At 34.2% G+C, this 25,110-nt stretch overlaps 1 protein-coding gene across 1 annotated transcript; it reads right to left on the minus strand.

Annotated features, from left to right (window-relative positions):
• Positions 1-2,285: 2,285 nt before the first annotated feature.
• Positions 2,286-8,168, minus strand: LOC137828913 (glycerol-3-phosphate dehydrogenase SDP6, mitochondrial). Its single transcript, XM_068635666.1, has 6 exons — positions 7,626-8,168; positions 5,693-6,166; positions 4,739-5,070; positions 4,154-4,314; positions 3,747-4,005; positions 2,286-2,818 (listed from the first exon to the last, which is right to left on the minus strand). Exons 1-6 carry the CDS (start codon positions 7,987-7,989, stop codon positions 2,519-2,521), a joined length of 1,890 nt encoding a protein of 629 aa, XP_068491767.1. The 5' UTR covers positions 7,990-8,168; the 3' UTR covers positions 2,286-2,518.
• Positions 8,169-25,110: the final 16,942 nt, after the last annotated feature.

Consider the following 25,110-nt stretch of genomic DNA (forward strand, 5'->3'; position numbering starts at 1 on the left):
CTGAGTTGGCAGTCTTCACAAAATAAATCTGTTGAGTTCAAAAATGAATCTGTTGTTTTCTTAACTACTTTTCAACTGTTTTTTGAAAAGAAGTTAGAAACTGTTTTCTATATAAAGAAAAGTCTCTCTCACATGAATTAGTGCTGAGGAATTACGCTTTTGACAGAGATCAAACAATTTCCATGTGAGAAGAAGGATTGAAAGAGTTTTTGAAAGGTTTTCCAAAGAGATTTTCAAGTGTGCTTGTTCTAGGAAACCTTGAATCTTGGTGAAGGTGCTGGTGCAGTTCTGCAGCAAATTGAACTACTGGTTTTGAGTTCTTGCATCTTCTTTTCAGGTGTAATCTTTCCTTTATTCTGTTTTGTAAAGGTGTAGGTGTTAGTCACTCCTTGATAGGGTTTCTTGGAGTGCAAGGTGTGCTGAAATAGGGTTTTTCAGCATTGTGTGTGGTGTTCTTGTAGTGTTCAAGAACTGCTGGTTTTGTAAGTGATTGGTACTGTTTTTAGTGAATTCCACCTTGGGGTAAGGTGAGACTGGATGTAGCTCTGTATGAGTGAACCAGTATAAAAACGTGTGTATCTTGTATTCTCATCCCTGCACTCTTTTCTGGTTTTTTGCTTAATTCTGTCAAGAACTAAATCTGTTCTTTTGAAATTGAATCTGTTAATTCTGGGTTAAGTGAAAACTGTTCTTCCTGATTTGTTAAAGTTTTCTTATCATAAACAAGGTTGCTGCATATAATGGTTTAAGTGGATTGTGAACAAACTGACCATTCATTAAAACCTAAGAAAGGATCATACTTCTTGAAATCTTGTGTTGTGTAATTTTTGGTTGATTTCTAAGCATAGTTGTATCCTTCACCCTCACTATATTAAGCTGATCTGGTTCTGTCATAACTCTCTGTTGATCACAATTTTACATTGAACAAAATTCAAATTGTGTCAAGACTGCTCTGAAAAATCAATCTGTTTCATGTAAAAACAATCTGTTCTTTTTGCCTCTGGAATACTGAAAAATTGTGTGTTCTTGCGAAAATTTTATAAGCTCAATTCACCCCTCCCCTCTTGAACTTAGACACTAATAGACCCAACACCGACAACATTGGTCGGCACAGCAAAAGGTCCTCCCTCCCCCAGCTTCTTCTTCATCTCTTCATTCTCCCTACAGAGAACTTGCATTTCTTGCTCGTTTTTTTGAGTAGTTTCTTCTGTCTTTCTCTTGATCTCGGCCATCTCTCTCTAGAGAGACAGTAGCAACATCGTCTGGTCAGCTTCAATCATCCTTTCCCTGCTTCTAGTTGAGACCATTTACTTTCTTCCTTTAGCTAGTTTCTCTCGACCCCATGGTGGGCGCCAATTGTTCCTGCTAGGGAGATGGGACCTAGAGAACTATTGAAGTCTTTGTCTTCCTCCTTCGGTCGGGCAGCTTGCTAGGGTTTCATTGGGATCCTTCTCGCCTTCATGCTTCTCCTTCGGCTCTCAGTCTTGGGTGAATATCGAATGGGGGGTACCTACATAAGGCACTCCGACGCTCAAGTCAATAAAGCGGGTGATCGGCACTCGAGTAGGTGCACAGTAATAAATGACATACCTTTCTCCTTGGAATGTGTGCTATTTATATTATTTTAGTGGACTTACCTTATTGGGCCTGATTAGTGGAATGGATCACACTTATGGATGTATTACCTAATCCTTAATGATAGATTAACTTCACTGACCTTGGTTTGAGCATTAATGGATTTATGTGTCGGTCGGGCCGTCCGTGGTGGTTTCCCTGGTCTGGGCCAGATTTCCATAGTCTCGGTCATGTAGATGAATCTCGATCAAGGAGATCGAATCTCGGTCTCACCCATACCAGTACAGTTTCGAAGCAGTCAATGGAGTGTAGTGAGAGTCTAGCTAAAAGAGAGTTGAGAAATAAATAAAGAATAAAAGGAAAAGAAAAAAGTCTACAATCTTGAACTTTAAGAACATCTGGGGAAATCATAGAACCATCATAGAATGAATAACATCATTGATTAATATTTTCAAATTGTTAAATATAATATTTAATAATAATTAAAATACTTTATTCAAATAAATTTAAATTATATTATTCAACCAAATCATTTAAGCAAACAGAAACAAAATTTGATATTAAATGTGTTTGCATTTTATAAAAAATATAAAATTCCTTATCCTTAAAATTGATATAGTCATTGTCCTCACAGTAGAAGTCCGGGCTTTGGTAATCATACAAAAGTAGAATTATTTTATTAAAAAGAAAACATTTATTACACATCAAAAAGATAGAAAAGTTATTCATTTCATTTATTTTCAATAAAAGATTTCTACTTTTCTATCTTGAACGTCAACTTTAGACCGAAAGTGCTTCAGTTAAGTGAATTCTATTCTGTATAACCCGCAATATTAAAAGAAGAAATAAATATGAAAAGCCAAAATACAAAGATGATTGGTAAAGTGTAAACTAAAGGCCTTGATTCCTTAATTTGATTGAATGCTTTGGCAGAAGTACAAAGCTAATTGTGTTTCCCATCATGGAACTTAGCATTTTTGGAGGATTTAAAAGTCCTCAAAAATTCTGTAGCCTTCTCCAACTCTTCCTTCTGCTTTGCATCGTCCCACTTGTGCTCGTTTGCCAAGATCTCAATCACACGAGGCAATGCTTTTCGTGCTGCATCAGTTTCAAGGAAAGCAAGACGAGTCCTCCTTGCAATGAAATCAACAGCAGATTCACAATACTCACTACGAGCACAGTAGGCCACTTCTGCCTCCAGATAAGGGTAACCGTGTGCAAGTCGTTTACCTAAACTTTCATTCTTAAAGGAAAAATACAGAATCAATTTTAACTGCACCACTTGTGAAACAACCAACATACTAGAACTCCTATAACATGCATGAAGCCTCTTAAGAGAAATATTACCATCTCATACCTGATCCTTATTGTTACAAAATGCATAATTATTATCAGTCAACATCTGTTACTGTTATTTACAATCACCAATAGGAAGGTCCAGAAAACAAAAATCCAATCCCATTTGTTTAGTTTCACGAATCGCATCAACCAGCAACCAAACTATTATGAAGATGCCCTACGACTCAGCAAAATTATATACGATAACATCCACAGCAATAGTTGAGTCTCTATACCATGGGTTATTAATACATAAAAAAATAAAAGTGAAACAGACTCGTTTATAACTTTGATGTCACGTAAATTGTTCAATTTTAATAAAAATTATTTCTCTCTCCATTTGTTTGTAATATAGGTGGAGGATTCTCGATACATCAGCACTCTTAATACGTGATACATCCCATAATAGATATCAGCTAAAAATAAAAGCTCATAAATTTGACAATATTTTGTAATGCGTTACACCACATCCAAAATGTCATATTTATGACAAATCATGTCTCTTTTATGTAAGGGTGGTGCCACCAAATAAATAACACTCATTTCCCAACTTAAAATAATAATATTTTAATAAAATCTGCTTTATTTTTTAATTTAAAATTTTAATATATTATTATATTATTAAAGTGGATTGTAAAATAAATGTAATTTTTTCAAAGGAGTGAAAAAGTATAATATTCCTTTTGCTAGCACTAGTAACTAAAAAATTGCCAACGTGACGCCAAATCACAAAAGGTACTAATCAAATATTCTATTTTACATTACGATGCATTTGTATATGTTTGTTGCTCAATGAAATTGACAATAAGGAATATAAAGTAATGCAAGCAAACCTGAGCAATGGCAGCCACACGCTCAGCCAATGTTCCATATGCCTGAGACAAGTGCCTTGCAGCGGCAGAATCCATTACCCCAGGAACAACTTTACCACTATGCGTACTTTTCATGCGTGTATACTGTTGAGCAAGAACTGTAAAAGATGAAGGCTCCCACCCTTCACCACCCACAAGACGGAGATTGTTGGTCACACATCCACTGGTGGGAGTCAGCTTTCCAGACTTAATAGCTGCATTAACAGCATCTTCTGCCATGCTGAAAAGACATTTTGGTCAGAATAATACCAATGTTGCTGGAATGCTGAGAAAAAGGCAACAATCATTAATTACATACTTGGTTAACGAAACAACACTTGAAAAAAACAGTTCAACAAAGAAACTTTAGCTGCACATTAAATAATTACCTCCGATAGGTAGTCCACTTGCCACCAGTGATGGTGACCAACCCAGGGTAATCCTCGCATACAACATGATCCCTTGAAATACTCTCGGTATTTTTGGCTGTTGGGTCCACTGCTAATGGGCGAATGCCACTCCAAGCAGAAAGAACGTCAGCGCGGCGTACCTACCGCGTTATTCATTCCCCATCAGCAAACAGTGAGGTATGGAGAAATCAATTATAATTCTTTCGAAGAAAAAAAAAACATGTAGATTAAGTGGATATTCACTAACATCATTTAATCAAGAATTACAAACACAAACCTAGATAAGAATAAAAGAAGAGGGAGGGGGTTTATGTGAAACGCATTCTCCTTTTCTTTTCCATTTTTTGTTTAGACAATCCATCATATTTCAAAACAAGCAATATCCATGAGATTTTTAAATTCTGAATCTAAATCAGGAATAAGAGAAAGGAAAAACACAATAACTTTTCCTGCTAGGTGTGAACTTAATCAATCAAACATCATCACATCAATGTATTCTGTCCACACCAATTCTTCAGAAAATAATAGTAAAAACAGTCATCTATATTGGCAGGTATAGCATACTTTAACATTAAGGTAACCGGAGATGGCATCCAATATAAATTGTATTTCATCTTCGTGTGGTTCTGGAAGAAAAGTAATGCTAGTACTAGAATCTGTAGTTCCAGCAACCGTTTTTCCCAGCCATGGCAACATAAAAACAACACGTCCATCCTTGGTTTTAGGGACAATTAAGCCCATTCCTTCAGGAGAATAATAATCAGGGAGTATAATGTGCACCCCACTGCTGGGAGAAATCATTTGCTGTGCATTTTTGTTTGCCATTTTCCTTATAGAGTCACAAAATGGTCCACCCGCATTCACAATTACTTTTGCATATGTATCAAACTCATTGCCTGCAGCATGTAAAATTACATAAAAAATAATTAACTATTAAGCTATACATAACTAATATTTAATTTTGATTCTTAAAACTAACATATTAAGACGTGCTCCCAAACTGTAATGTATATGCTTTTACCATACGTCCCACACAGAAGCAAGTTCTTTGTCTTAATTTCTATCAAATAGTATTTCACACTTCCAAAATAGTATTTTAATAGCCAGTTGATTACATCTTAAGTGAACCAACCTAGCTCATACAAATAAAAACATAGGAAACTATACGTAAAAAATCTGTTTATAAGCATCCATCCATGATGCAAAACTTGGAGTACCGTTCACATTTGACTTTACCAGAGACCAATAGTTCTACTTCATCAGCATTTATGTTTATTCCCTTAAGGGAAAAGGGGATTACCCAGGCTGTGAACATGTAGTTTAATCTAATCTAAAAATCTGCTACAGGGCAATAATGCTTCGAATTTCATTGTCTTACATATAAAGTGCAAGTTTCCTTGAACTACTCACATATACTATCCAAAAAATTTCTAATAAATACATACATACAATATACACACATATATATAGCAAATCTCGAGTGTCTCTATTAAAAGATAGAAATAAAAGGATATTTACCAGTTAAATTGTCCCGAATCCGTGCACCAATTATCCGTTTTCCATCATCATCCTTCAGTAAGGATACAACTTCAGCATGGTTCAGCACTGCTGCACCAGCTAAAGCAGCAGTGCAAGCCAAACCAACGTTAAGCCGTGCATCATTCATTTGCCCATCATAATAAACAACTGTGCCCCTTAGAATTCTATCATTTACCTTCCTTGCCAGAGTGGGAAAGAGATCAGCAGACTCTTTTGTAGAATAATATCTTGATATGTGCAACAGTTGTCTTCCTGCGACCAAATCATACATTTTCAAGCCGATCCAGTAGTACACTACTTCAAACCAGCTAAAACATGGAGTCATGCATGGCAATGCATGACATAGGTGTGGTGCATTGTCAATAACCTGTTTCCGTTCTTCAAGTGCATGAAGCACTAACTTGAATTGCCCGTAGTCAAGGTTAAAGACAGCTTTCTCCAGGTATCGAACACCTTATTCACAAAAACACTGACATATTAGATTTAGAAGTGTTTAGAAAATTTAATCTAAAAAATAAAACAGTGCATAATTTAATAAAACATTAAAAAAAAAGTACCCCTTTCCTCTTTATCTGTCTGTTGAAGTTTTTTTATATAGAAATCAATAAATGCAATAAATTTATTTTATCCTGATAAAAAAGTTTTAAGATTTCCTATTTTATCTTTTTTTTCATTTTTACATTAGAATATATATATATATATATATATATAATGAAACATTGGCGGATAGTAAGAGTACAATTGATAAAAGAGTATTTAATATTATCTTCAACTTTAAAAATAATAGATAAAAAACAAAATCTTTTAAAAATACGACAATTAAAAAGGGATGAAGGGAATATAAACAGAACAGAATGACAGGTGAACACATGGAAGAACTCCGCCTGAAAACCTAATGCAAATGATATCTTAAAAACACTAGCTATTAGGCAGCAGCCAACTTGATTAAGAAGAAATTTGATAACGAATTATCCATTCTCTTCTTTTGCTTCTAACTCTTATCCATTCTCTTTCTTTCTTTCTTTCCCCATCTTCAAGGGCCTTAGCCCCCTCATGCTTCTTGATCTCAACAAGAAACGAGATAAGTGCTTAAACACGAAAACCTCGCTTTGACAAGGTGCAAAAGAAAGTGAAATTCTAACAATCAACTCCTCCAAAAGTTCAAACTGTTAGGTGAAGGGTTAACAAAGGTTATATATATATATATATATATATATATATATATATATATATATATAATCTACAGAAATTCAAATTTGATTAGAAGAATGAAAATCATTTGACTGTATATAGAAGCTCTAATACCACGTACCAACTCTCTAAAGCTTATTTTTGTTAGGTAGACTCGTGCAGGATTTACACAAAGAAAAGGAATATGAGGAAGCAAAAGCCTTGAATACTTAATTAGGAATCATGGCCAATATCCAACCTGGAATATACCCAGTTCAAACAGATTGATGTTGTTCCATGTGCATATGTTCAGTTCTATCATCTTCTTAAAAATAATTTTTCAAATCATAATAATCGACATACATTATTCACACATTATTACACCTAAAAAAACAACTAAATGATAATCACAAAATTGACCGAAAATAAAACTACTTAAACTGATAAAGGTCAAAAAACGGTCTGCAACACCACCGTGACGTCAAGGCTTAATACAACAGGTATTAGTGAAAGCATCGCTACATTTGTCCAAAAATTCCTGAAATATCAAATATTGCAACAAACCACACTGACCACTGTAGTTTAAAACGTTCCTTAAAACTGAAGGCTCTCGATTCCGAACAACGATTGAATTCATTAATGCAAATTCATTTAACAGAAAAGCAGAGAGAATTCTATCCATCACTGCTAAAGCATCAGTGATACAAAATAAACAAATCATAATCCATTCGCAACAATGTACCTCCATGAAGGAGCTTCGTGGACCGAGACGAAGTTCCCGCGGCGAAATCCTCCCTCTCCACGAGCCCGACACTGAGTCCTCGCGTCACGGCGTCGAGGGCGGCGCCGGAACCGGTAGCGCCGCCTCCGATGACGAGAACATCTAGCGGATTAGACTTGCAGGCGGCTGCGAGCACCGACTGCTGCGCCTCCCTGGCCGGCACGACGGCGCCGGGGTGGTGTACCTTCTTTCGTAGGGCCTCGAGGCGGTGATTGCCTCCATAGTCGCTGGCGGATATTAGAGGATCGTGCAGAATGACAGCCCCGCCGTACACGGCGGCGATGGCGGTGACAGTGACAGTGCCGAGTTTCCTGAGACGCGTCATGGCGGTGAGGAGAGAGAGAGAGAGAGAGAGGGAGAAGAGTGTGCGAATGAGGTGCAATGAAAAGCAGGGTGGAGGAAAATAAAACGGTTCGTGGAGTGGGATTGGGAGAGAGTTGAAAGCGAAAGTGTGGAAAGTGACAAATGTCAGAAGCTTCACCAGCAATTCTTTTTGTGTTTCAACTTCAAAATAGGGAATGGTCAATCTCATTCTTTATGCTCCCTCCACTTTAGGAAGTCAGCCGGAGAGCACTGTTTTCTATTAATAATAAATTCATATAATTTTCTTCCTTAAATTCTTTTACTTTTAAATTATTTCTTAAAAATATTTTTTTTACTGTTAACAATAATTTTTTATTTCTTAACAATCATTTATTATTTCATAATTAAGTATATTTGTTGATTAAAACTAATTTGTATATTATTTTAAATAGCAAAACCTAAGTGATATTGCACCTGTGTCCATATATAATATATAATAATCATATCAATTTTAATTTTATATATTTTAAAATAAAGCTCCATAAAGTTGTTTATAATCTACTAGGATGTCATTTATTAATTTCTTTTTATGTTATCTTTTAATTAGATACAAAAAAAATATTATTTGTTTAATAAAATAAATAACTAATCTCTATTTTTAAAAATAACGATTATAATTTTTTTAATATCATTTTTATAGAACTTTAATTGTATTTTTTAATTAAATATTCATTAAAATAATAAAATTGCATATTTTTTAATGTAATAAAAATGTGAATACACATGTATTAATAAAGATATTTTTTTCATTTTAAACTTTTTATTTTAGTATATAAAATGCATTATTGATTTTAATTTATTAATATATTTTATTTCATTATTTTATCTTTTAAATTTTGTAATTATTTTTAAATTAATTAACTATTTACAGTAAAAAACAACTATTTATTATAAACTTATGAAAATTATTAATTTTTTTATAATTACGTATTATAAACCTACCTGTATATAAATCTAATAATATAATTTTACAATAATTAATTATTTAATTATTTTACCATAACTAAATATCTTCTCATCCCTATGCTTTTCATTAGTCATAATTATTCTTCTTTGAAGAAAACTGATTCTTCAACTTCATTATTTTAATCTGACTTTAATTTCTCTCCTTAAGGTTTACGGATTACGGTGTTATTTTCTATAAATTTGTTTATTTTGTTTTAATTTATGGAATTTGTTTATTTTCTCTTTTTATTTGTCATTTGAGTATTGATTTAAATAAGTTTTTATTTATGAAATTTGAAATAATTGTTTCTACTAGGGAGATGGGACCTAGAGAACAATTGAAGTCTTCTTCTCCTTCCTTCGGTCGGTCAGGTTGTTGGGTGATGAACTGTGGTTCTTCTTCTCGTCCTCTTGTTTCTCGTTTGGCACTCGGTCTTGGGTGAACACTGGATGGTGGGGGTACGTGCGAAGGCACTCCGACGCTCAAGTTAGTCAAGCGGGTGATGGTATTCTGGTAGGTGAACAATAATAAATGACGTACCTTTTCTCCTTGGGATGCGTGCTATTTATATTATTCTAATGGGTCTACCTTGTTGGGCCCGTTTATCGGAGTGGATCCTGCTTAGGGTTGTATTACCTAATTCTTAATGACAGATTAACTTAACTGACCTTGGTTTGAGCATTAACGGTAATATGGGTCGGCCGTTGGGCAGGATTCCATGGTCCCGGTCGTCTCAGTCAGGCTTCCCCAGTCTTGATCGGGTAGACCATCAGCCTCGTCCTCTCGACCAAGTCTCTTAGGTCTCGGCCAGGGTTTCCTGGTCTCGGTCAGGTAGACCGGGTCTCGGGCGGCCAGGTGAATCTCGGTCAGGGAGACAAGGGGTCGGTCTCGCCCATACCGGTACAATAACTATTCTTAATCTTTATCAAATGTGTGAAATTTTGATTTAGCTTTTATAAAATATTTTTCTTTATTTTTAATTTGTTTATTTTTTTAATATTCATTTTAAAATAAATAATAACATTTATTTTACTAATTTTATGTTTTTTTAAGTGTCGCGTTTAACGTCATACGACAATATTATCATATGTTACTTATAATAGTAACTTTTTTTCAATATGTATAAACAATTAACTAATTTTAGGAGATAAAAAAAAAGTTTTCAATATTAGAAAAATTAAAGACAGAGAAAATAAAGACAGGCAACGGAATCGAAATTCCTTTATTTTACATAACTAAAAGTATATTTATGTATTTGAATATTTTCTATACAGTTAATCATTGTGCTGATAAAAAAAAAATACAGTTAATCATTGTTGTTTGATATAAGCATGTAGTGTATGAAATTCTTTTATATATGGATAATGTAATTAGGCCGAGAGATTAAAAAAATGTAATTGAATTATTTCTAGTACTTACAAGAATATTAAAAAATTAAAATAATATAAATTAATAATAGAACAAAATAACATTGTATCAAAATTTAATAAATAGGTGCAAAACATTAAAAATATACTTAGTAATTGTAAGGGTGAAAAGTACAAATTCAATGAAGTTAAAGTCTAACAACAACCATAGGCGATCTGTTTAACATGTAAGTAGGGTGTTTTTATTTGATAATCAAACAAATTGATTATGACTTTATCATCAGAGCCCCTTGCAGGTACACACACCCACCTGAGAGTGATCATGGACCTAGAAGTCGAAAGCTGAATCAAATCCAATAGTTTAGTGATGGTCCACATCCAGTAGCCGAGAACATGCCCAAGCACATATAACAGAGTCCATGCTAGTTGATCCAGTAACCGAAAGCCCAAGTCAACAACAAGAGACTGAGAAGCCGAGAAGTCGAGAGGAGGGAGTTAATTGTTTCCAAGGCCCGTAAGAACATTTTAGCGCCCACCATGAAGTCGAGAAGCGAGTTAACTAAAGAGGTGAAGAATGGCAAGTAGAAGAAGAGACCAAGCGGGAGGACAACCAAAATGTCATGCCAATGGCTATGTTGATGAGGTTACAAGAGAAGTTTAAAACTCTAAAGAAAAGTAATGAAGAAAAGTTGAGTATGTTAAAGCTGAAAATGCATATATGAAGCGGAAGTTGAATGAAGAAACAGTTTTGAACACAACTTCATATGAAATTGTTCAACCAACATAGAGACTCTATTGTCCGAGAACTGGAAAAATTTGTGAGAAGACATCCTTTTTTAGAAGCAATCATAGAGACTCCATTGTCTAGAACTGGAAAAATACAACTATGGATAAGTACGATGGAAGCACGGACCCTGATGAACACATATCAATTTATACAACACATATAAGCTTGTATACCTGGAGTGACACCATCTTATGCCAAGTATTTCCAACCACACTAAAGGGAGCAGTTTTAAGTTGGTTTACTCATTTGCCACCATTATCTATTGATTGATTTGATACACTTGTTGAAAAGTTTGGAGCACAATTTGCTACAAGGCAACCACATCACTTGACTTCAATCACTTTGGTGAATATAAGGCAGGAGAAAGGAGAGTCACTCAGGTTGTTTATGGAGCATTTTGGAAAGGTTGCACTAAAAAATCTAAGTCCATAACTAACAATGCACATATGATCACGGCATTAAGGTCGGGACCTTTTGCCGAAAGCCTTTGTAAAAAGCCAACAACTAATCTTGATGAGTTGAGACAACGTGCAACAAAGTTTATGCAAATGGAAGAGTTGAGGGAGCTTCGAAAATAGGTGAGGGCACATGGTGGAGTTGAAAAGAAACATAATGAAAGAGAAGAAGGGCAAAAATATAAAAGAGTTAGAGAAGGACCTCATGGACAAAAGTTTCCACATTATACACCTTTAAGCACTAATAGAGCTCGAATATTACAATAGGCAATGGTTGTAGAGATAATACCACCATCGAGAAAAACACGAACATCAGAACAAGCTGATCAAAGTAAGCACTGTCAATATAACAGAAATCATGGTCATCACACAGAAGAATGCATAGCTTTGAAAGACCAAATAGAAGAGTTAGTTCAGGTTGGGCAGTTAAAGCGTTTTGTAAGAGATGGAGGGATACTGAGAAGGGGAAGAAGTCCAAATCAAAGGGAAATGAGGTATGCGAGTAGAAGGTAAGAACATTTTTATAAGATGAAAGAAGGGAGGGAAGGGTCGAAAGAAGAGAAGAAAGAAATCGTCAAACTCCTCAAAGGAGTAGAAGCTGCGAACAAAGTTTGAGTAGGCCTATCAGAGGTTTTATCAACACTATATTCTGAAGGGTTTGCTTGAGGGGGAATGATATAAGGTTTGCAAGAGTAAGAAAGTATAAGGTTGAATCCTTGTAAACGTGTTTTTGGGGTGAGAGGTGGAAAATTCTTAGGATTTATGTTGACTAACAGAAGGATTAAAGCAAACCCTGACAAGTGTGAAAGAATATGGAAAATGAGAAGTCCAACTAACTTAAAAGAAATTCAGAGGTTAGTTGGAAGATTGATTGCCTTAGCAAGATTCTTACCATTCCTAGTCGAAAGGATGAGACCTATAATCAAACGGTTGAGAAAAGTAGAAGCTTTCAAGTGGAATGAGTAGTGTGAGTAAACCTTCCTAATGATCAAGAAAATGTTAGTTGAACCCCCAATTTTAGTGAAACCAGCGTCATCTCAGCCCATTATTGTATACTTAGCTACTTCACATGAAGCCATAGGAGTAGCTTTGGTCCAAGAGTTCCCAAAACAAAAGCCAATCTACTTTGTGTGTCGAGCCCTACAAAATGCCGAAACTAGGTCTCAACTTGTAGAGAAAATAGCCATTACCTTGGTGTATGCAGCGAGACGTCTTCGACCATACTTTCAAAATCATCAGATAATAGTGAGAACCGATTGTCCGATAGCAAAAGTTTTGAGAAAACCAGAGCTTGCATGAAGAATGGTAGCGTGGTCAATCGAGCTTTCAGAGTTTGGAATAAAATATGAGTCGAGAGGAATAATCAAAGCACAATCTCTTGCAGATTTCATCATCGAGTTGCCGACAACACCATTGGAAGGAGACACGTGGACTTTATACATAGATGGGTCATCAAACAAGAAAGGAAGCAAAGCAGGAATAGTGTTGGAAAGGTCGAGAAATTTCCAACTCGAAACGAAATATGAAGCTTTAATTGCAGGTTTGTTGCTTGCTAGGGACATGAGAGCAATGATTGCAGAAGCGATTCTCAATTAACTATAGGACATATAAGAGGTGAGTACCAGGTAAAAGATCATTTGTTGTTACAATATTATCATAAAGTTTTAAATATCAAGCAAAAGTTCAACAAGCTCAAAATTGAGCATATTCTGATAGAACAAAATTCAAGAGTAGATTCGTTATCCAAGTTAGCCAGGCAAAGAAGACTTCTATGAATAGTATCAAGACTCTGTTGAACCAAGTGGGGTTCAATGGTTTGAAGAATCCAAATCCTTTGAAGGATGATGAAGCCTCTGCTTTGCTTGATGTTGTTGTGCTGGTTTAAGCTTTGTTCTGGGGTAGTTTAATGTTGTAATCAACCCTTAGATTAAATCTCAAAGCAATTAGCATCTCAATTTTAACAAAGTAAAATGTTTTTCAAACTAAGTTGAAACAACCGATTGTTTTGTCGAAACAACCGATTGTTTACACTTAGGTGTTTTGAGAAAGTTTGAAAACTGTTTTTGAATGGTGAATTTTGTTAAGTAACAAAACAACCGATTGATTCGAGGAAACAATCGATTGTTTGTTTTGAAACCATAACAGAAAAACTGTTTTCTTTGACTGAGCTTTAAATGCTTTAACTGAATACGCTCCAGTCATTAAATGCTTTGACCAATCTGTTTTAAATGCAATTAAGAGTTTGTTAAGATTTGATAACAAACTATATTCTTAGATATATTCTGAAAAACTGTTTTATGTTTTAAGAATCTTGAAACAAAGTTTTGAACTAAGAGTTTTTCAAAGAGTTCTGAAATTGCTTAAGAGTTGAGAGATTGATCAAGGTGCTGAATAGGATTCTACTTGTATTGATTTCAGATATTAATTTGTAACAAGTGTAATCTTTGTAAACTGCTGAACATTTTGTGTGTGTGTTTTGCTGAGATTGGTTGTGTGTTCTTGAGGTGTTCAAGATCAACAATCTTAGTGTTGGCCAAGGAGAGTGTGTTTCTTGAGGTGTTTAGGGTCATTCTCTTGGTTGTGGTGTAAGTGATCAAGTGGTGATTGCTTAGTGGATATCCTCAGGGTTTCTGAGAAGACTGGATGTAGCTCTTGTTTGGAGTGAACCAGTATAAACAACTGTGTACAATTTCTCTATCCCTATCTCTTTAATTCAGTTTTGATTTTTTGGAACTGGTATAAACAACCGATTGTTTCGCTAAAACAACCGATTGTTTTTCCAGCTTTGTGCTTTTGCTGATTGTTTTGGAAAAACTGAATGCTTAATCAAGGTGCTTTCAAAGAATTTTCATTCTAAGGTTAAAAGTTTGCAAAAATCCTTCTTAAACAATTCACCCCCGTCTTGTTTAAGGCCATATATTCTAACAATTGGCATCAAGAGCTTGGTTCTTGAAAGTTATTCAAGTTGATCTAAAAATCTTTTTTCTATGGCTGGAAAACTATCTTTTGAGGAGGGTGCTTCAATCTACAAACCACCTTTATTCTGTGGATTGAATTATAAGTTTTGGGAAGCAAGAATGAAAATCTTTATTGAATCCATTGATCAAAGAATTAGGGACTCAATTGAGAATGGTCCTTACATTCCAAAGTTCAAAAAGGAAAATGCTTTCTTTACAAAACCTTTGTCCAAATGGACAGATGATGAATGTAAGATGGCTCAGCTTGATAAGTCTGCTCAAAATATTATAGCTTCTGCACTAGAAACTAATGAATTTTTCAGAATATCAAAGTGCAAAACTACTAAGGAAATGTGGGAGACACTCAAGGCTGCTCATGAACCAAAGGAAGCAATGACAAAGAGTCAAGCAAGAAGAAAGAAAAGGCAAAACAAGAAAAAGCCTCAATCTTTGCTTAATGGCCAGAAGGGAGGATGACTCATGTAGTGTAAGTTCATCAAACTCTTCAAACTCTGAAAATTATGGTCAATTGCTTCAAGCCTTTCAAGAAACTCATGAAGAAGCCAACCGATTGGCTCTCTTGAACAATTGATTGAAAGAAAAGAATAGTTGGCTTGAAAACGGAGTAAAGGCACTGGAAGAGGATTTAGAAAATTCAAAAATGGATTTTGAAAATCTGGAAATCATTTACAAAAACTCCTCTTGCAAGTGTGATACTCTAGTTTGTGATAATTGCGAAAATCTTGAAAAGAAGGTCCATTATCTTGTTAAAACAGTGGATAAGCTTTCTAAAGGCCAATCTAACTTTGAGAGTGTGCTAGCATCTCAAAATTGTGTTTTTGGAAAATCTGGATTGGGTTTTAATCCACAAAACAAGCAAGATAGATTTTCAAAATCATTTTCGAAAATGCCAGAAAAACAATCGATTGGACCATCGAAACAACCGATTGTTACATGCTTCTATTGCATGAAAAGAGGTCATTCTGTGCGATTCTGTAAAATCAGAAAACATGTTGTTCCTAAAGGGCTTATGAAGTGGATTCCCAAGAAAAATAAAGCTTGTATTGATGAGTATAAACCAAATGGACCCACATTCATAAGGGGACCAAACCTATGTACTTGAAAATCTTTTTTGTAGGACATCTTGGAGGAAAGAAAACAACTTTGGTACTTGGACAGTGGATGCTCCAAGCATATGACAGGGGACAAATCAAAGTTCCTGAGAATCCTTCAAGCAAGAGGGTCATGTCACCTATGGAGACAACAACAAAGGAAGAATTCTTGGAAAAGGATCCATAGGAGATGAAAGCATCTTGGTGATTCATGATGTGCTCTTTGTTGAAGGCCTAAAGCATAATCTTCTTAGTATTAGCCAACTATGTGACAAGGGGTATCAAGTGATGTTCAAGACAAACACATGTGAAATCTATCTACCCAACACCAAAGAGGTAATGTTGGTAGGTAAGAGAGTTAATAATGTGTATCTTCTAGATATCTCTTCACCATGTTCAATTGGATGTCTTCTATCCAAGCAAGATGAATCTTGGCTTTGGCATAGAAGAATTGCTCATATTCACATGAATCATTTGAACAAGCTAATATCAAAAGATCTTGTGATTGGGCTGCCAAAACTCAAGTTTAAGAGGGATCACATTTGTGAAGCTTGCCAAAAGGGGAAACAAGTGAAAAGTTCTTTTCAAACCAAAAATATTGTCTCTTCATTGAGACCTTTTGAACTCCTTCACATGGATCTCTTTGGACCCTCTAGAACTATGAGTCTTGGTGGAAATTATTATGCTCTTGTTATTGTTGATGATTTCTCTAGGTACTCTTGGACTTTGTTCTTGGAATCAAAGAGTGATGCCTTTGCTGCATTCAAAAAGTTAGCAATAAGGCTTGAAAACACAAAGAACAGCAACATAGGCTCCATAAGGAGTGACCATCGAGGAGAATTCCAAAATGAGAAGTTTGCAAAGTTTTGTGAGAAGTTGGGGATTCTACATAATTTCTCTGCTCCAAGAACACCACAACAAAATGGAGTTGTAGAGAGGAAGAACAAATCTCTTGAAGAGCTTGCAAGGACAATGCTTAGTGAGTCATCACTTCCTAAGTATTTTTGGGCAGATGCAGTGAGCACCTCTTGTTATGTGATGAATAGGGTGCTTATAAGGCCCATTTTGAAGAAAACTCCATATGAACTTTTCAATGGAAGGAAGCCTAACATCAGTCACCTCAAAGTCTTTGGTTGTAGCTGTTTCGTTCTCAACAATGGAAAGGAAAGCTTGGGAAAGTTTGATGAGAAAGCTGACCTTGGCATTTTCATTGGTTATTCTCTCACAAGCCATGCATATAGAGTCTACAACAAAAGATTGATGACTGTAGAAGAATCAGTTCATGTAGTCTTTGATGAGGTAGATCGCAAAATCAGTGAGAACCCAAAGATCAGTGCTGAGGAAGACGAACAAAGCATCAATTTGGAAAAGCTGGATATCTGTGCAGAAAAACAACTGGTTGATTCGCAGAAACAACCGATTGAAATTCTGCAACAGAGTGAGCTGCCCAAAGAGTGGAGGATTCCTAGAGATCTCTCAGTGGATAACATCATAGGGCAGATAAAGGAAGGTGTCTCCACACGTAGCTCCATCTCAAACTACTGCAGGCACACGACTTTTGTTTCTCAAATTGAACCAAAGTCAATTGAAGAAGCTCTCAAGGATGAGAAGTGGGTTGAAGCTATGCATGAAGAGCTAAACCAATTTGAAAGAAATGAGGTATGGTTTCTTGTCCCTAAAACTAATGAAATGAATATTATTGGTTTAAAATGGGTTTTCACGAACAAGCTAGATGAGGATGGAGTGATCACTAGAAACAAAGCAAGGCTAGTTGCCAAAGGCTACAATCAAGAAGAGGGCATAGACTATGGTGAAACCTTTGCTCCTGTGGCTAGATTGGAGGTTGTGAGGCTGCTGCTGGCTTTTGCATGTATGAGTGGTTTTAAACTCTTCCAAATGGATGTAAAGAGTGCCTTCTTGAATGACTACATCAATGAGGAAGTCTATGTAGATCAACCACCGGGTTTTGAAGATCACAAGTATCCCAACCATGTCTTCAAGTTGAAGAAAGCTTTGTATGGACTGAAACAAACTCCAAGGCAGTGGTATGAGAGGCTTAGCAACTTTCTGCTATCTCATGGTTATGAAAGAGGAATGGTAGACAAGACTCTCTTTAACAAGAAGTCAAATGCAAAAATAATTCTTGTGCAAATCTATGTTGATGACATCTTTGGTGCTACACAAGATAGGTTGTGTGAAGAATTTGTGGCTGCAATGAAAGGTGAGTTTGAAATGTCTATGATGGGAGAACTATCTTTCTTTCTTGGATTGCAGGTTAAACAAACAAAAGATGGGATCTTCTTAAGTCAATCAAAGTATTGCAAGGAAATTCTCAAAAAGTTTGAAATGGAGAATTGCAAAGAGGCAAGCACTCCAATGCCATCAAGCTGCTACATGGATGCAGATGCTGCTGGAAAGAGTATAGATCAAACAAAATACAGAGGTTTGATTGGATCATTGCTTTATCTAACAGCAAGTAGGCCGGACATCATGTTTGCGGTGTGTCTATGTGCAAGATATCAAGCAAATCCTAAAGAGTCACACTTCAAAGCTGCAAAAAGGATTTTGAAATATCTCAAAGGAACATCATCTGTAGGACTATGGTATCCTTCTCATTCTCCAATACATTTAATTGGTTATTCAGATTCTGACTTTGCAGGTTGCAAGCTAGATAGAAAGAGCACAAGTGGCACTTGTCACCTTCTTGGCTCAAGCCTAATCTCATGGCATAGCAAGAAGCAAGCATGTGTTGCTCTCTCTACTGTTGAGGCAGAATATATAGTTGTTGGTAGCTGCTGTGCACAGATCCTATTGCTCAAACAACAACTTGCAGATTTTGGTTTACAAATCAACAAAGTTCCTTTGATGTGTGATAACACAAGTGCAATAAATCTTACCAAAAATCAAATCCAACACTCAAAGACCAAACATATTGAAATAAGACATCATTTCATCAGAGATCATGTGCAAAATGGGAACTGTGAAGTAAAGTTTGTGGAGACCAAACTGTAGCTAGCTGACATCTTCACAAAGCCTTTGCCAAAAGAGAGGTTTTTCTTCTTGAGAAATGAGTTAGGTATTCTTGATCTTAATAATCTCTCTTAAATTTGTCTTTGATACATGTTAAAGTCTATTTGTGAAGACAAATAGGGGGAGAATTATTGGTTCTTGTATATCTGTGTCTTATATGCAATAAAATGTTTAAATCTCTAAGTATAAAAGTGTTTTCTGTTGCTGCTGATAGAAACAACCGATTGTTTCGTGTAAACAACCGATTGTTTATTATGTTTAAAGAGTTGTAATCTAACTTGCTGTTGTAAGAAGCTTTGGATAGTATGAATGCTTTCTCTGTAGGAACTGCTTCAGATTTAATCAGTACAACACAAGCACCAGGGATTTGTCTTCATCAAATAGGGGGAGATTGTTGAACCAAGTGGTGTTCAATGTTTTGAAGAATCCAAATCCTTTGAAGGATGATGAAGCCTCTGCTTTGCTTGATGCTGTTGTGCTGGTTTAAGCTTTGTTCTGGGGTAGTTTAATGTTGTAATCAACCCTTAGATTAAATCTCAAAGCAATTAGCATCTCAATTTTAACAAAGTAAAATGTTTTTCAAACTAAGTTGAAACAACCGATTGTTTTATCGAAACAACCGATTGTTTACACTTAGATGTTTTGAGAAAGTTTGAAAACTGTTTTTGAATGGTGAATTTTGTTAAGTAACAAAGCAACCGATTGATTCGAGGAAACAATCGATTGTTTGTTTTGAAACCATAACAGAAAAACTGTTTTCTTTGACTGAGCTTTAAATGCTTTAACTGAATACGCTCCAGTCATTAAATGCTTTGACCAATCTGTTTTAAATGCAATTAAGAGTTTGTTAAGATTTGATAACAAACTATATTCTTAGATATATTCTGAAAAACTGTTTTACGTTTTAAGAATCTTGAAACAAAGTTTTGAACTAAGAGTTTTTCAAAGAGTTCTGAGATTGCTTAAGAGTTGAGAGATTGATCAAGGTGCTGAATAGGATTCTACTTGTATTGATTTCAGATATTCATCTGTAACAAGTGTAATCTTTGTAAACTGCTGAACATTTCGTGTGTGTGTTTTGCTGAGATTGGTTGTGTGTTCTTGAGGTGTTCAAGATCAACAATCTTAGTGTTGGCCAAGGAGAGTGTGTTTCTTGAGGTGTTCAAGGTCATTCTCTTGGTTGTGGTGTAAGTGATCAAGTGGTGATTGCTTAGTGGATATCCTCAGGGTTTCTGAGAAGACTGGATGTAGCTCTTGTTTGGAGTGAACCGGTATAAACAACTGTGTACAATTTCTCTATCCCTATCTCTTTAATTCAGTTTTGATTTTTTGGAACTGGTATAAACAACCGATTGTTTCGCTAAAACAACCGATTGTTTTTCCAGCTTTGTGCTTTTGCTGATTGTTTTGGAAAAACTGAATGCTTAATCAAGGTGCTTTCAAAGAATTTTCATTCTAAGGTTAAAAGTTTGCAAAAATCCTTCTTAAACAATTCACCCCCCCCCCCCTCGTTTAAGGCCATATATTCTAACATACTCAACCAATGTACATAATACCTCTCGGTCAAGGATGCTTTCTCATTCCAAAAGAGAATCCCTCTTTAGATTGAACTGTTTAATGAAGAAATCATTTCTAAAAGCATGTTGTCATTCTCTTACTTCAAGAACGAAAAGTAACAACTCTCGGTCAAGGAAATTTTCACTCCAACTGAATCCCTCCTGAGAGAAAACTTATTTCAGTCAAGTCAAAACTCTCAACCAAGGAAGTTTTCACTCCTGGTGAATCTTTTTCGAGAGAAATACTTTTCAAAGTTTTCACTCCAGGTGAATCCCTCCCAATAGAAATACATTTCAAAGTTTTCACTCCATGTGAATCCCTTTTGAGAAGAAACTTATATAATCTAATGCTCCAAAACTCTCGGCCAAGGAAGTTTTCACACCAGGTGAATCCCTCCCGAAAGAAATACATTTCAAAGTTTTCACTCCAGGTGAATCTCTCTCAAGAAGAAACTTATATAATCTAATGCTCCTGAACTCTCGGCCAAGGAAGTTTTCATTCCAGGTGAATCTCTCCCAAGAGAAATACATTTCAAAATTTTCACCATAAGCAAATCCCTTCTAAGACAAATCTACATAATCCAACACTTCAAAACTCTCGGCCAAAGATGTTTTTCAGCGTAAGTAAATTCTCCTTCAAGAAAAACTTATTTTATTTAAGTTGAATCTCTCGGCTTAAGAGAAAACACAAATCTCTCGACAAAAAATGTTTTCAATATAAGTGAATTCGTTTTGGAAAATAACTTATCTTGTTAAACTAAATGTTCTTAACTAAATATAAGCTCTCGAATAAAACCATCTAATCATTTTTTCATGATTTGTTTGGAAAGGTCGAGAGGTCGAAAGGTTTAAGACCATTAACCATCTTTACATGATTTATTTTATCACAAGTTGATATGTCGAAAACGTCAAATATCCTAGAGGTCGAAAGGCTTCATACCATTCAACTATTTTTACATGATTTATTTTATCATAAGTTGATATGTTGAAAATGTCAAATGGGTTAGAGGTCGAAAGGTTTGAGACCATTTAACCATCTTTACATGATTTATTTTATCATAAGTTGATATGTTGAAAATGTCAAATGGTTGAGAGATCGAAAGGTTTAAGATCATTTAACTATCTTTACATGATTTTTTTTATCATAAGTTGAAAACGTCGAGAGGTTGAAAAGTCGTAAGCATATTTCGTTTAAAATGTAAGCTTAAAACAATTAATCATTTTTACATGAGTTGTTTTATAAGTTTACTAGGCCGAGAGGCCGAAAGGAAAATAAGAATAAAATAATGATGCTAAAACTATTATATTAAATATAACAAAGCATACAAAATCGGTAACTAATAACCTGGAAGTACGTCAAAAACCAACAAAAGAGAATGATCTTAATCATTCAACATCCACTATAGCATCATCATCATTGGCGGCTTCTTCTTCTTGACCTTCTTCATAAGGTATTTCTCCAATTGGAATGAGGTTGTCGTTATAAAAATCTTTTTGAACATCAAAATTGCCTGTATTCAAAGGAATTTTGTAAAAGTATTCGGCTTGCTGGAGAGATTTAGAAAAACCCAACTGATGTTGTTCTATTACAAAACTTTGGGCTTCTTCTAAATCTTTCTCCAACTGATTTATCTTCTTACCATCAGCATGTTTCGAAGCAGATAAATCGTTTAAACCTTCTTTCAATTTTTCATTCTCGGCTTGCAAGGAAAATCTTTCGACAACCAAGGTAGCAATTTCGTCTTTAAAAAGACTCCTTCTCGGCATCATAACAAGAATGAACATCTAAAATCTCTTTAATTTGAGCAGTTAAAGCCAAATTGGCATCAAGAGCAGGTTGAAGACTCTTCCCGGATTCAACAATCTCTCTCTTTAAATTTTCATGCTCAGTGGTAGAAACACTATTTATAGCTTCTTTCTTAAGCTTTTTTGAAATTAGCAAACACCGAGTTGAAAGCTCAATAGATGGATTTTTTAAAGAAGGAAAATTGGTGATTCTTATCGACATTTCTTCATTTCCAAAATCCTCATGCCTGGGGGCTAGTGTACTTACTAAGCTGAGAGACCGAAAGGAATAATTGAATTATTTCTTATACTTACTAGGCCGAGAGGCCAAAAGGCCAAAAGGTCGTTAGAATATTGAAATTTAAAATAATATAAATAAATAATAGAATAAAATAACATTGTATCAAAGTCCAACAAATAGACCCAAAACACTAAAAATATACTTAGTAATTGCAATGTGTGAAAAGTAAAAGCCCAATCAAGTTAAAGCCCAACAACAACCACTATAAATAAGTGATTTGTTTAACAGGTAAGTAGAGTGTTTTTATCTAATAATCAAACAAACTGATTATGACTTTATCATCGGAGCCCCTTGCAGGTATACACACCCACCTGAGAGTGATCCTGGACGTAGAAGCCGAGATCCAATAGCTGAGTGATGGTCCACATCCAGTAGTCATGAACAACCCTAATATCATATAATAGAGTCCAAGCTAACTGATTCAGTAACCAAAAGTCCGAGTCAACATCAAGAGACTGAAAAGCCGAAAAGCCGAGAGGAGGAGAAGAATGAGTGAATTGTTTCCAATGTCTTACAGATGATATTAAAGGTATTTACAAAAATATTTCTATACTTTAATATTTTACATTTTTTTATCGACAAACAAATATTTATAATAATATAAATGAATTTTGTAAAATTGAATTAAACTTAAATTTTACTTTGTGTGTTAAAGATCTCACAATTAACTAAAAATAAGATCGATTAATAGTATATAAGTTGGTACAGACCTTATCTTATTAGTTAATTTTATAAGCTTGTTCTTTTCTTGACTTTTGCATTAATGTAGTTTTGAAAAAAATTCATGGAACTTATTGTCTCATTATAAAGATGTTATTAAAAAAAAGACCGATAAAATAACAGCTTAAAAGTCCAACAAAACAACAATTTAACTGTGATAAAATAAATTTGTTACATTACACGTCTTGTGAATGACTCTTTCATCCAACGTCTCAAAGTAATATGTTTCTTTTCAAATCACCAATCTAATTGGATATTGAATTATCCATTTTGGAGATAACTTATTTTGAAAACTTATCCACCCTTAACGACTATATTCCACGTTCCTAGCATCTCTTGTTATAATTTAAGTGGTGCATGACTAATTTTATTTGTCTGCTGATGGAGTCAAAATGTTCTAGTCAAGTGATATGGTGACCTCTTTTGCTAGAGCACATGATGTCTTCTTTCTTAAATCTTACACGTCAAGTATTCTCTTAAACTTTATAACTTTTTTTGTAAAATAAGGTCTACATCCTAATTTTTTTTTCACATTGAGTTTATTTTTTTTAATTAATTATTATTTTGATCCTAGTTACTCATTTTAAGATTTATTAGACTATTAATCAGATTTGTTCTATATTACATGTTCGTTTCTCACTTCATTATGATAAAGTCTATATTTATTTAAAATAAATATTTCTCAACTTATTTATTAGTAATCAGATCTTAATTTTCCTAATTAATTTCGAGAGAAATATCAAAATCCTACCTATCATTAATTAATATATATATATATATATATATGAGAGAGATATTAAGATATTTATAGTTAATATAACTATTAAAAGGAATGTTACAAATTATTTATTTCTTAAATGAATGTTGATAGATATATTCTTTAAAATAAAGAATTTAAAAGATAATAATTTATCCATGAAAAAAATTTCATGACTTTATTTTTGCGAATTTTCCGTGGAAAATTATCCATGAAAAAAAAGTTTGTCAAAAGTTGTTTCATATGATATTACCAATTAATTTTGGCTATGAAAAAATTGATGAAAAAACTTACGCGAAAGCAACACATAATCATGAATCAACTGCAGAAAAATAAACAACACAGGATTTAACGTCGGTCGCCAACTGCAATCTACATCCACGGGCACACACCAATTACAAGTACAATTATCTCTTTAAATAGAAATTATAAAAGGGACACAATGATTAAGTTCACCTACTAAAAATTTTATACTCTCAAAAAATTTATGTATCAAAATAAATGGGTATACACGCGTAATGAGATCGGAATTAACTGAGTTATTTTTATTTTATTATAAATCAATAAATTACATCTTCTTTTTCTCTCTCAATTCAAATAATATCCTTTCATATTATATTTCTGTTGTCTGTTTATTTTCTCTCTTAATGCAAAGTCTTACCATATCTTATTTTAACCGGTTACAATAGATTATTTCAGAACATAAAAATATATTTGTAATTGCCACGAATAATAATGATATATATATATATAGAGAAAGAGAAAGACATAAGGAGCATTAATTATAATCTGTTCACAATAAAAATAAAAATAAAAACTTTATTTGAACTTATGAAAAGAGCTCCTTTTCACGCATTTTTGCGTGTCACCTATCACATTAAATTCAATTCATTCTATTTTATTAACTTATGGAATGTTAAATTTATAGCATAGAGCATGTGATATTTAGAAACTTGATAAATATTCATTCGTGAATTAATATGATTATCCCGACACATCCCAAGACCGAAGTTAAACGTGCTACATTTAATAATTATTTAATGCTTTAAATATTTGGAGTGAGAGTTTTGTTACTCCATTTATAATGTAAAATGGGTATAAAAGGAATTACATATAATGATTTAGTAAAAAAAACATAGTTGAAAAATTTTACATTTCAAAAATATTATTAAATAAAAATTAAATTTAAAAACTAAAAGCAATTAATTACTATATTAATTAACTTAGATAATAATGTAGAGACTAAAAGATATTATATCTAAAATGATTTTTATTATTAATAAAAAATATAAAATGATTTATAAATTAAT

Source organism: Phaseolus vulgaris, chromosome 7 (assembly GCF_000499845.2).
Source record: "Phaseolus vulgaris cultivar G19833 chromosome 7, P. vulgaris v2.0, whole genome shotgun sequence".
Lineage (NCBI taxonomy): Eukaryota > Viridiplantae > Streptophyta > Magnoliopsida > Fabales > Fabaceae > Phaseolus > Phaseolus vulgaris.